Below are 12,343 nucleotides of genomic sequence, written 5' to 3'. Positions count from 1 at the left end.
CTGCTGTGGCCACGGATTCCGTGAGCGAGCCCACACTGATGTGAAGCCGCTCTTGTCTTGTTCTGCTCCAGTGGATGTCCCGTCGAACATTGCGAAGATAGTCATCGGCCCCCTCATCTTCGTCTTCCTCTTCAGTGTTGTGATTGGGAGTATTTACCTGTTTCTGAGGAAGAGGTGAGTGCGGCGTCCTGGCGATGTGGCAATGACAGATACAGATACAGATGCGGCCCCTGGCTGGTCCAGGCGGTTAGCTTGGCTGCTGACTGGAGTGTGCAAGTTCACCCACAGGGGCCTCGGAAGAAAGGCCTGGCGATCTGCTTTCCAAGGGCCATGGCCTTGAAAACCCAGGGAGCGCAGTTCTACTCTGAAACACCTGGGATCTCTGTGAGTCAGAATCCACTCTGCCAGCAGCTGGTGTGGACTGTGGGCAGGAACATAACCTCCCAGTCTTCCCTGGGGCTTGTAGGCAGGCAGGTGTTTGCTCTTCCCATCCAGACATGCTGATGGGCCCATGGGACCACTGTACGCATCGTCAAACCCCGAGTACCTCAGTGCCAGTGACGGTGAGTGCCACCCTCCCCTGCTGTCCCGGTGCCTGACTCACAGGCCTGGGAGGCCTCAGCCAGGGCCCCGGGTCAGCCTCCAGCAGGCTAACGGGGGTGGCTTTGCAAGGGCTCTGGGGGTTCAGTCCACGCCCCAGGCCAAAAGAGTGTCTCGGGCTTCTGCGTGGGTCCCTCTCACTAATGCAGAGGGGGTCTAAGCTCATCACGTGTGGATTCAAGGCTTGGAGGCAGGTAGACCCCACCACACCCCTTTGGGCAAGCCAGCCCCAGGAGGTGGCCTGCTGGCTCGGCCTGGCCCAGCCTGCCCACCCCACCCTCCCCGGCCCCCTGGGCTGCAATCACCTCTTTTCAGAAGTAGCACCACTGCTGCCACCAGGGTCCCGGAATCAGACAGGGGAGTGGGTGTCCTGCTACCTCAGGTCCCCGTTGGCCCAGACAGGGGCAGCTCGGCTGAGCCAGCCCTGTGGGAGATGATGGAAGTCTCGTCATGAGGGAACTCCATGAGGGAACTCCATGGAGGAGCTGGGGTGGGCATGAGGAGGACTCCCCAAGATGAGTCAGGAGCAGTGTTTCCCTGCTCGGTGTACGTGCCGGACGAGTGGGAGGTGCCCCGTGAGAAGATCGCCCTCCTGCGGGAGCTGGGCCAGGGCTCCTTCGGCATGGTGTACGAGGGCAACGCCAGGGACGTCATCAAGGGCGAGGCGGAGACCCGTGTGGCCGTGAAGACCGTCAACGAGTCGGCCAGCCTGCGGGAGCGCATCGAGTTCCTGAACGAGGCCTCCGTCATGAAGGGCTTCACCTGCCACCATGTGGTAAGTCTGGCGGGGCCTTCAGGCCGTGCACCCCCTCCCCTGGACACTGGTGTGGACCCCCAAGCATCCTAAGTGTCAAGGCCCTTCCGCAGGCCCAGGCTCTGCAGAAACTACCTGCTGTGGCTTGCCACCATTCATTTGTCCCCAGCTCATGGTGAGTCAGGCCAGGGCAGCCACGGAGGTTTTTATTGGATCGTGTTGAGAAGGCAGCCGCCAGCCCTTTCTGCCTCTTCTGTCGTGGTCTGCAAGCTCCCTTGAAGCCTGCTCGGTCACGAACAGATGGGAGGTGCGTGGACTGGGAGTCAAACCGAGCTCTCTCCCACTGGACACCGTTGACTGGTTGTGTAATGCTCAGGAGCCCTGGATGGTGGGGGTGGGGACGTGGGATACATGTGGCGCTGATGACCACGTACTGGGTCTGTGGTTCCAACCCTGCAGCAGCTACATGGGATGGAGATGAGGTTGCGAACTCTTCTCCCCTGCCCTGTAAGGCCGCTGTGAGTCAGAATTTGACTCCACAACAGGGCACTTTGGAGCTGGGGCCTGGGTGGGGTGGTTGGGACGAGGGGGCACACTTGGCCCAGTAATTAAGGGCTGAGCTACTAATCAGAAAGTTGCCAGTTGCAACCTTGAGCAGCGCCCCAGAAGAGAAGACCTTGCGACCTGTTCCCAGAGCCTCACTATGGGGAGCAATCAACTCAACAGCACAGGTCAACCCTCCCCCCCGACCACACACACAACACACAACTCAGGGGATGGGGGTGTACTCCAAAAAGTCTGTGGGAGAATGGAGTTAAAAAGTAATGGTATTCCCTTACAAAATGCTCGAAGCCCCCTCATACAGACTCTATAAGAAATGTTACACATACTATCAAACTTACCACCGTAGATGATAAAGCTAGTCATGCAACAAAGGCAGTAGAAATGGTATATAAATAAAACATTAATGGGTAGCCAAGGAAAATTGTGAACAGAAAGCTAGGTAAAGCAAATGAATAGGCAATTCAAGGAGGATGCAAAGAGAGAGAAGACCCAGGTCTTTGTTCCCTCGTGCTGCTGGGACACGACTACCACACGGTGGCGGGGGTGGGGGGGGGCTGTAACCAACAGAAAGTGATGTTCTCTCCGTTTCCGGGGCAGGGAGGCAGATCCCTGAGCCTTAGCTCTGCGGAGGCATTCTCTGTTGGCTCTGGAGGGAGAGCCACGTCTCTTAGGTTTCTGCCTCCTGGTTCCTGAGAGAGCTCCCTGTAGCTTGGCACCCACTTACACCCCCTGTGCGCACATGCTGGATCTCTCTTGTATCTTCCACAAGTCCTGCCCTCCTGACGGAGAGAAAGCCATTTGTACCCGCAGGCATGGAGGCTAGGATGCGGGAGGACATAGTTCAACCCAGTGCAACCCCTGCTCTTGCTCTTCAGGTCCGTCTCCTGGGGGTGGTGTCCAAGGGCCAACCGACGCTGGTGGTGATGGAGCTGATGGCCCACGGCGACCTGAAGAGCTATCTCCGCTCGCTGCGCCCAGAGGCTGAGGTGAGCTGGCACGGCGGTCCCCAGAGGACACCTGCTGCTGCCGGCGCACATGTGTCGCTGAGCATGCTGCTGTGTCTCGACCTTAGAACAACCCCGGCCGCCCTCCCCCGACCCTGCAAGAGATGATCCAGATGGCAGCCGAGATCGCAGACGGGATGGCTTACTTGAATGCCAAGAAGTTCGTGCACCGCGACCTGGCTGCTCGGAACTGCATGGTGGCTCACGATTTCACCGTCAAGATCGGAGGTTGGTGGGCTCTCTGCTGGGATATGTGGGAACCTGTCCAGTTGGATTTTGGAAGGGTTGTCTGTCACTGAGGAGTCCCATGGTGCTGTGAAGGAGCCCTGGGGGCCTACTGGGTTATGTGTTGGATTGTTAACTGTCAGGTCGGCAGTTCGAAACCAGTACCGGCTCCACAAGAACAAGCTGAGGCTTTCTGCTCCCCTAAAGAGTTACAGTCTCTGAAACCCAGAGTGGTAGTCTCACTACAGTCACTGCGAGTGAGAATCGACTCAATGGCAGTCAGCGTGGGTTGCTTTTGGTGGCACTGCAGTAGGCATTGGGCTGTGAACTGAACGTTTGGCAGTTCAAAGCCACTGTTTGCTCTGAGGTAGAAAAGTGAGGCCGCCCGTGCCTACGAAGATCCAGTAGTCTCAGGGACTCTTCTCAGGGTCACTCTGGGACGGAACAGACCCCGTGACAGTGGGCTGGGGTTGGGTTTTAGTGTCCGGTCATTGAGTCACTAAACTTCCAACACCAACAAGCTCTGAATGGCGGGGGAGGACCCAGTCTTCACCTCTCGCTTACCCGCTCCTTCACGGCTGCACAGTCTTCGCATGTCTCCTCCTTTGTGAGTGAGGCTTTGCTGCTGGTGTGGAGACCAGTGCCGAGGGAGTCGCCAAGTGCCTGCCCTCGAGGGTTCCCCCCACGGTCTCTCTGCTCTCGAGAGGGGAGCCATCACCCCAGGTGGCCATCCGAGCCACTGAAGCGAATGAGCGCTTGTGTCCGTGGTCACACCGTAGGAGCTCTAAGAGCTCAGGACCACGTGGGGTTGGTGGCTACCATCCTGGACAGAGCAGCTGCTCACCTGCCCGCTCCCCGGAAGCTCTGCTAGGCCACCTTGTCGTAGGGCGGCTGTGGTAGAGCAGAGCGCCTCCGGGCTGGGGCAGGAGCTCTGAAGGGGACCAAGAAGAACGTCCCGGTGGTTTCTTGACATGTCGGATTCAGGGACAGCGCAGCTCTTCTTCTCGCCCTTCATAGCTGCGCAGTCCCTCCCCCAGTCCCAGCACTCCTGGCCCTTTTGAGCTGCTCCTGCCCACTTGGTTTCAAAGGAGAACCCAGGGGTAGTGGCGGCTCCAGAAAGGCCCCTGCGTGTAGGAAACACACGCTAGTCGAGGCTCAAGGGATGAGGGGACGCGCTTGTGTTCTACTCCGCCCTTCGCCTGCGTGCCCTCCCCCTCTGCTTGTCCTCTGGATTATCAACAGAGCCTGCTGGGATTTGTCCTCCAGACCAGGGGGCCTTCTCAGGACTGGCAAGCTCATCCAAGGCTTCCGTAAGGGATGGGGGACCAGGGCAGATGCTCGGTGGCAGGCTGAGTGTGACAAGCTGATTTGCTCTGTGTCGTCAGACTTCGGAATGACCAGAGACATCTATGAGACTGACTACTATCGGAAGGGCGGCAAGGGACTGCTCCCTGTGCGCTGGATGGCCCCAGAGTCACTGAAGGATGGCGTCTTCACCACATCGTCCGACATGTGGTGAGTAGTGCACGGTGGACCCAAGGCTGGTGTGGAGCCGGGTGTCCCGCTAGTGTGAACTCCACGAGGGCCTGCCTCAACCCTCCACCAGAAAAATGGGCCAAGTCCTGGTGGATCCCCTCGTCCCCTTGCCTTCCATGTGAGACCCAGCTTACAGACCATGGTCCGCTGCAGCACGAATGGTTAATTAAGTAGCCCGCCAGCCAGCTTCTTAGAAAACCAGGGCGTGGGTGTGTTTGTTTACGCGGGTATGGAAGTACAAATACACATGTGCTGTGTGAGTATTCACATGGAGGTGTGTGGACATGTGTATGTTTATGTCCGTGTAGCTGTATGTGTGTACATACATGTAGGGGTCTGTGTGTGCAGCGCACGTGTATGAGTGAGGGTGGATATGTATTTTAGGTGGATGCATATGTGTATGTGCATTTGAGTGTGTAGTGCGGGGCTGTGTGGCTGGGTTTGCGTGCTGGGTGTTCATGTGTTTGAGTCTGTGAATGAGGTAAATGTAGGGGTGTGTGCATTTGAGTGTGCGAGGAGCATACGCTTCAGTGACTGGGTGTGTAAGTGGATGCATGCATGTTCATGCATGTAAACGGGCGGTGTTGGATTGAGTGTGTAAGTCGATATGGGGGGTGTAGCTGGGCCTGTGTTTAAGTGTGCGAATGGCTGGGTACATGAATACGTATAAATGTGCATGTGCACGCAGGGGGCAAGTGTTCCAGTGAATGGGTGTGTAATTGGCTACATGCATGTGTGTATGCTTGGGGGTGGTGTTTGTGAATGAGTGTGTCAGTGGGTATGTGTATGTGTGTGTGTGCATGTTTGAGTGTAAATGGGACTGAGTGGATGGATGGATGTGTGTGAGTGAATGAGTAAATGGATACACGTGGTTGCATGCGTGTGAGTGTGAATGGGTGAGTGGATACGGACATGGGGTACACGTTTGCGTTGGCTGGCTTCTGGGTCACCACTCAGGCCTGTGCCTGCAGGTCCTTCGGTGTGGTCCTGTGGGAGATCACCAGTCTGGCAGAGCAGCCTTACCAAGGGCTGTCCAACGAGCAGGTGCTGAAGTTTGTCATGGATGGCGGCTATCTGGACCAGCCCGACCACTGCCCTGAGAGAGTGTAAGTGTGGAGAGGGTGTGGGGTGTGCTTGCCCAGTCTGTCTTTCCATCCACCCGTGATTTTGCTTCTTATCTTTATGCCTGCTTGTTTGCATGCATATATATATATATATAAATGTACACATGCATACACGTACATATTGACTTGCGTGCCCACATCTCTCTGCACGTTGACAACATCCTGTCTTTACATGCCTGTGTGTGTGTGTGCATCTCATGTCTTGATTGCGTGTGCCTCACCCACAGTGAGGTGTCTGCACACTTTGCCAGCCCACCTTTGTTGCTTGCTTATTTACATCTTCCATCTGCGGGGTGCTTGTGACTGAGGGTCCCCTCTCCTGGAGGGCTAGAAGAATCCTGTAGTGGTGGTTTTCTCAGGAGGGAGGAGGCTAGGGAGCTGGACTGGGAAGGCAGCTTAGGTTTAACTATCTGCTCTTACGGACTGAACTTTTGCCAAGCATGTATGCTTGTCTTCCCAAATTCGTTTTTGTTTGAAACCTTTGCCCAAGGGCCCGGTGGGCACCACCCTCTATTAGGCACTGGTTAGATTGGCCAGCATCCCTAGTAAGCTGATAAACAGGAGAGAAAGTACGAGTTTCCAAAGTTGGCCAAATTTGAAATAGGAGAGAGACATGTTCTTCGGCATGGCTGGAGGACCTTCTTACTGCCCTCGGAGAGCTGCTCACCCTGTGCGAGTTGAGGTTACAAGACGCCACTGGACTGCCCTAAGTGGCCAGCAGTGTGAGGATTGTTAGGCAGACTGACAAACTAGTAATGCTACGATGGTTGGGGCTTTCAGAGATGCTTATGGGACCTGTGTGGAGCAGCGCCCTGGCGATGTCCGTGTGGGACTCACTCCTACCCACATGTGTCTAGTTGAGAACCCCCGGCAGCCTTGGCTCCGCTGGAGGAGGGCGAGCCTTTTGGATCCTGCGGAGAGTTCCAGTCTCAGACCCCCCCAGGGACCGTTCTACCTGGTGCATCCAACAGGGTTGCTGTGCGTCAGAGTCGACTCGGTGGCAGTGAGCTCGAGTGTGCAGTGCGTTTTCAGTGGAACCAATTATAAAACGTGGCAGAGTGGGCTCCATGATTGGGGAGTTGCTGCTCAGTGGACGCTGACTCGCGGCAGCCCTGCAGGTCCGAGTAGAGTTCCCATAGCTGGTTTCGGGGACGTCGATCCCCAGGCCTTTGTTCCCAGGCACCCCAGGGTGGACTCGGATGCTACGACCGTTTTGGTCAGCAGCTGAGCGGGTGGCCACTTCGTCGACCTGGAGCACAGACAGTAAAGCTGGAGAAGTAAGGATGTCACCGAGCGCGTGGGCCCCTGCCCGCCTGCTGACTCGCCCTCTCTCCCACAGCACCACCCTGATGCGCATGTGCTGGCAGTTCAACCCCAAGATGCGGCCCACCTTCCTGGAGATCGTGGACCAGCTCCAGGACGACCTGCACCCCAGCTTCCCGGAAGTCTCCTTCTTCCACAGCGAGGAGAACAAGGCCCCCGAGAGTGAGGAGCTGCTGGAGCTGGAGTTCGAAGACATGGAGAGCATCCCGCTGGACCGCTCCTCGCACTCCCAGAGGGAAGAGGCCGGGGGCCGAGACAGCGGCTCCTCCCTGAGTCTGAAGCGCAGCTATGACCTAGAGCACGTGCCCTACACGCACATGAACGGGGGCAAGAAGAACGGGCGCATTCTCAGCCTGCCCAGGTCCAGCCCTTCCTAACGCCGCCTGCGGGGTGGGGCCCCGGCTCCGCTGCCCGGGGACTGCCTTCCCACGCTCAGGATTCCCAGGACTCGCCTTCAGTGTCAACCACAGCTCAGAGAAGGCGGCCGCCCGCCCATCCGCCCGCAGTCCACACAGGACTGCGGACCCTCGACTGCTCGGCGGGCCTAACTGTGAATCTCGAAGGGAGGGGAGTCCCGGCTGCTGGGCCACCCGGTCTCCGCAGGCCAAGGTGTTCTTTCCATCTTCCTTTAGTTTTTCCGAGTAGGTGGAAAGAAAGCACCCATTTTTACAAAGATTTTTTTTTCTTCTCATTTTTTTTTTTTTGGTTTTGTTTTTGCTGATGTCTGAGCTACAGTATAAACCTAAAAACTTATTTGTGGAACCAACGTTTGAAAGGCAAGCAACCTGTTCCAGCAGAGTCCTGAAAGGCAGAGCTTTAGGACAGCGTGTGCTTTTGTTTGTGTTTTATTTGTGTGTGTGTGTGTGTGTGTTTCTTAATCATCCAGGCTGAAGGAGTTTTGTTTGTTTTTTTTTGGATTTTGTTTGTTTTCACAAAATCAGTTCCTCAAGTTGACCAATAGCTGCTGCTTTCAGAAGATACAGGAGTCTGCCGTCCAGGATGTGAGCTCGTGTGTGTGCACACCCATGTGTCTGTGTGTCCAGGCCAGACGCAGGTGGTGTGCGTGCACACGCGTGCAAAAGTGCACGCCGAACGGACGCTGTGGGGCTCACTCACGAAGACTCTCCCCGTGGATGTGAGCTTGATGCACCCCTCCTTTCTTCCTCACCGGCCGGGAGACTGCACCCACCGCAGGGTCTCCTCCTCGTGCCCGGCCTCGGGCCTCAGGACGCCTCTCTCCCTTACCGTCAGGGAAAGGTGTTGCCCGCCAGCTGGCGGAGTCACGTTGCGTTTGGAACGAGGGGCCTCGTCAAGACCGGACAGAGCCAGGTCAAAGGAGGAGGAGAAGACATAAAGAAAGGAACCGAGACGGCAAAACATTTTGCGAATATATTCGTGACATATTTAATTTTTTAAAAACTGTCCAGCATTAACCTCATACCCAACTGACTGTTTCCCAGGGGCAGGTCGTAGGTTGGTTCTTGCCCGTCACAGGCGGGGAGGACAGGCGAGTGAGGGCTCTCAGTTGGGTCTGGAAAGTATCCATTTTCTGGGAATAAAAGCCACATTAGCTGCTAGCCATCTGGACGTTGCGGGCCACGCGAGGCAAGGGTGTGGGTGACTGCGTCAGGCGGAGGTGTGGTGACGGCCCAGTCTGCTTGGTCCAGCTGGGAGCTGAGCCCTGCCCGCCCCCAGCCCCCCCGCCCCCCAGGTTCCGTAGGCCCATTGCATGCTGCCTCCCCTGGGCATGCGTTTTCCGCAGTCACTGCGAGCACCCGGCGACGTCCGGTCCCAAAGAGCAGCCGCCCACGGACGAGGGTCTGCGTCCATAAAGATGAGTCTGACTCGGCTCAGCGGCGGTGGGTGCCTGGGTTTCAGCAATAGTCAGCAGGACATGCTGGAGACACCTGCTGGCCCCCTCAGCCCTCGGAGCACCTGCTCGTGCTGCGGACTCACCTTCTAGAAGCTGCTCTGCACCCAGCCCCCTTAGCTGTGCCGGGTGTGGGGTCTGAGCAGAGACGCCTCAGGTGCCTGCGGGCATCACCATCCCCAGGAGAGGAGCCCAGAGGCCTGCACACCATGGAGGAGCCACGTGCCCGCGGGAACCCGCTGTCTCTTCTCTCTGGAAACACTCAGCTGCTCAAATAAGGACCCAGCGAACTCTTTCTTTGGCTCCTCAGAGCCACCGCCCCCAGTGGCTCCTGTCTCACCCGTGTCCGATGGCTTCCTCCGCCTCCTCTTCTCCTGAGGGCCGTGGGGTTCAGGACGGGGTAGAGGCACCATGGCCACCTCTGGGCCGCCTTGGTTCTTGGTTACGAGCACACGGAGACCCACAGTACAGTGGTTTATGTATCTGATCTGAGAAACCAGCCAGTGAGCCTCAGTGATTGGCCCCAAGAAGCAGAGAATGCAAACACAATTATTTTCACCAATTCGTTTTGTAAATACAAGAGGGTCTTGCCGGTAAATTATAAAACCCGTTGTAGGTCTAGGTATTTTTGTTCCTTTGATAGTAAATTTGTAGTGGCCGTATACTACATTCGCAGCAATTTTCACATTTTTCTAATCCAGAAAGGTTTTCTTACATTTCGGGGGGAAAATTATTTATTTTAATATATAAAAATCACTTTCGTACAAAACAGAGCGCGTGTAAATTTTTATCAAAGAAAAATAGGTGGATGTGGGGGTCCTGGTCTCCCCACCCCCAGCACAGTCTACCTCAGGGTATTGTTAGGACGTGGTTCAGTATTGGTCACCTGGAGCCTCCGAATTCAGCCCAGATCCCGTGAAGTCATGAGAGATTCCAACAGCTGGCTCAGACTCCAGGGACTGGGAGGAAGGTGGGGGAGGTGTCACCTTCCTGGGACTACAGGTTGACAATATTCTCTCTAAATTCAATCTGCCTGCTTTTCCCCCCCCCTCCCATTTTTTTCTTTGTTTTTTTGGCCTTCATCCATCAGCGTTGTGCTCCCCAACATGAACCAAGTTTCAGGCCACCATGACATACCTGATGTGTGGGGTACCTCAACCTCATCTCTCCCCCACGCCCACCCCCGCCTTTTACTGAGAAGTGGGTGCTCCCTGCCGGAGCAAAATGCTCTGGTGTCGAGCCAATGTCCTGGTTGCCAATGGACACCCCCCTCCCGCCCCCCGTCGTCATGGGATGAGGAGGCTCCCTGAGGGAGGGCAGTGGATCACCATGCATGCATGTGTGTCTCACCCCCAGGCCTGTGTTCCTTTTTTATTTGCCGAGTGGAGGGGGGCAGTGTGAGAAGTCCCCGACCTCAGACCCACCAGCACCCAAGAGTCTGTTTTGCGCCCCCAGAGTGGAGGCGGCTCCGCTGGGGTCTGGCTGGTCTCCAGCTGCCGCTGTTGGACTTGGTGGACGCACGTGCCCTGCGCTCTCCACCTGCCGCGGCAGAGGGGTGTGTGCCCAGGCCCTGCCTGTGTCATGGGATTTTGCCAACTACGTGTAGCCCTTTCTGCGGCCGGCCGTGAAAAGAGCAAGCGGCAGTTGGGTCAAAAGGCGAAGCCTCTTTGATCGGGTAGTGTTGACTTTGTAACAGTAGAACTTTGGTCTCTCAAAGCCGGCGTTTGTCGTGATGGGCTTAGAGCAGCGGCAGAGCTGCCCTTCGGTCTCAGCTCTGTTTGTCTTTCATGAAGACTCCTGCCTGTGGAGGCTCCTTTGGCGAAAGCCTCCTGGCAGGAGAGACCCAGCCCTATCCCTTTCGCCCCAGGGTCAGTGGGGGCAAACAGAACCGACGATACCTGGCGTTCTTGGTGCTGTGCTGGGTGGGCGGTTGGTTCTGAGCTCACAGGGAGTCTGTTGCATGTTCTCTGGAAGTAGATTGAATACAGCAGACAATGGGGACGGGCACGTCCCCACACACCCAATCTGGTGACCATAGGGGACTGTGCCCCTGAGAGAGAGGTCCCCTACCGTTTCCCACCAGGCCGACACGGCTATGGAAGGTTTCTCGCTGGCTATTAGAGGTTTGCTCATAGGCAACTGTACCACTGGTCTGGGGCAGGGATGCCGTCTGGGCACGACCGGCGCCAGCCGTCTGGGTGAATGAGTGGATGTACTGTGGCCACAAGGCGGTCGGTGGTCCCATTTCACAATGAGTGGAAGCTTGAGGTTAAATGCCTCTGGGGTACCACCTAGTGAGTCCCCAACACCTCAGGCTCTTTAGTCGAAGTGTTTTTTGTTGAGAGTGCAGACTGAAGCGTGCCGGTTTTGGACATGAGGGACGTGGAGTGGTGTCGCTGCAGAAAACCTTCCAGAAGGGTCTAGAGTGGACTGATCGCAGAGGAGAGGTCGGTGATGGAAAGTGCAGATAGGTGGCTGCGTGGCCCGGAAGGTTGTGATGGACTTTCGGGGGCTGTACCTAACGGTGAATGTTGCCTTAGGGCTTTTCCCCCCGACAAGAAGCGAAAGGAAGAAATCAATTTCTTTTAAAGCTCAGTCAGTCTCACCTTCATATAAGGTAGCTGAGGTCTGGAACCAGGCTCCAGGCCGACTCGTTTCTGAGTGTTGGCCCTGAAAACCCTTGCTAAGCAGCAGATGGGTAGCGAGTGACTCTGGGACTCCAGGGCCCGCGTCAGAAGGTGGAGTGGCCCCCAGTGAGTGCAGCCACGCAGACGTCCTGGCACGGCTTGTTCAGTCTTTATACTTCGCATCAAAGTTGCTGCCCTTGGCTCCTCGGGGTGCCTGGGTGGCCTTGCGCTGTGTGTCCGCAGACGCTGCTTGTCTGCGGTCAGCGGCAGAGTCAGATGCGCCGCGACTTCAGCGGAAAACAACTCAGAAACACATGAACCCAAAAAAAGCTCAATTACTATTTTTTTCAATGTTTTCCTACAAGAGCCAAGTAGTAAAATGTACATATATGCCTTTTTTTTGAATATTGAAATCATTCTGCATGTAAAATATTGGGTAATGACCTGTTTATATTAAAATTACAAATAAACTTCCCTGAGGGTCTGTGTGTTCTTGAGCGTGTCCCTGTTGGGAACTGTGGGCCCATGTCGGGGTGTGGCTATGGGGTGGGGTAAGGGAAGCCGCCTAGGAAGTTGTGGGTCCCGGGCTTCACACAGAGCTGGAGGGGAGGTATCGGTGCCCAAAGCAAGGGTTCAGACCTTCAACTGTTTACAAAACGCTAGATGTGTTTGGCCGGGTTGTCCAGAGAAACAAAACCAGCAGCATGGGTACGTGT

General features: G+C 56.1%; 1 protein-coding gene across 1 annotated transcript in view; it reads left to right on the top strand.

The window, feature by feature from the left end:
* INSR (insulin receptor) overlaps nucleotides 1-12,101 on the top strand; it is a 130,197-nt gene extending 118,096 nt beyond the window's left edge. The window contains exons 14-21 of the mRNA XM_075545778.1: nucleotides 72-174; nucleotides 496-563; nucleotides 1,131-1,375; nucleotides 2,794-2,904; nucleotides 2,991-3,150; nucleotides 4,533-4,662; nucleotides 5,655-5,789; nucleotides 7,147-12,101. Of these exons, the coding sequence (XP_075401893.1) occupies nucleotides 72-174; nucleotides 496-563; nucleotides 1,131-1,375; nucleotides 2,794-2,904; nucleotides 2,991-3,150; nucleotides 4,533-4,662; nucleotides 5,655-5,789; nucleotides 7,147-7,507 (1,313 nt within the window). The 3' untranslated portion in view covers nucleotides 7,508-12,101. The remainder of the gene's footprint in view (nucleotides 1-71; nucleotides 175-495; nucleotides 564-1,130; nucleotides 1,376-2,793; nucleotides 2,905-2,990; nucleotides 3,151-4,532; nucleotides 4,663-5,654; nucleotides 5,790-7,146) is intronic.
* The last annotated feature ends 242 nt before the right edge of the window (nucleotides 12,102-12,343 follow it).

The sequence above is a fragment of the Tenrec ecaudatus genome, chromosome 1 (assembly GCF_050624435.1).
Source record: "Tenrec ecaudatus isolate mTenEca1 chromosome 1, mTenEca1.hap1, whole genome shotgun sequence".
NCBI lineage: Eukaryota > Metazoa > Chordata > Mammalia > Afrosoricida > Tenrecidae > Tenrec > Tenrec ecaudatus.
Note: the sequence above shows the minus strand (reverse complement) of the source record. Positions and strands in the feature narration are given on the sequence as shown.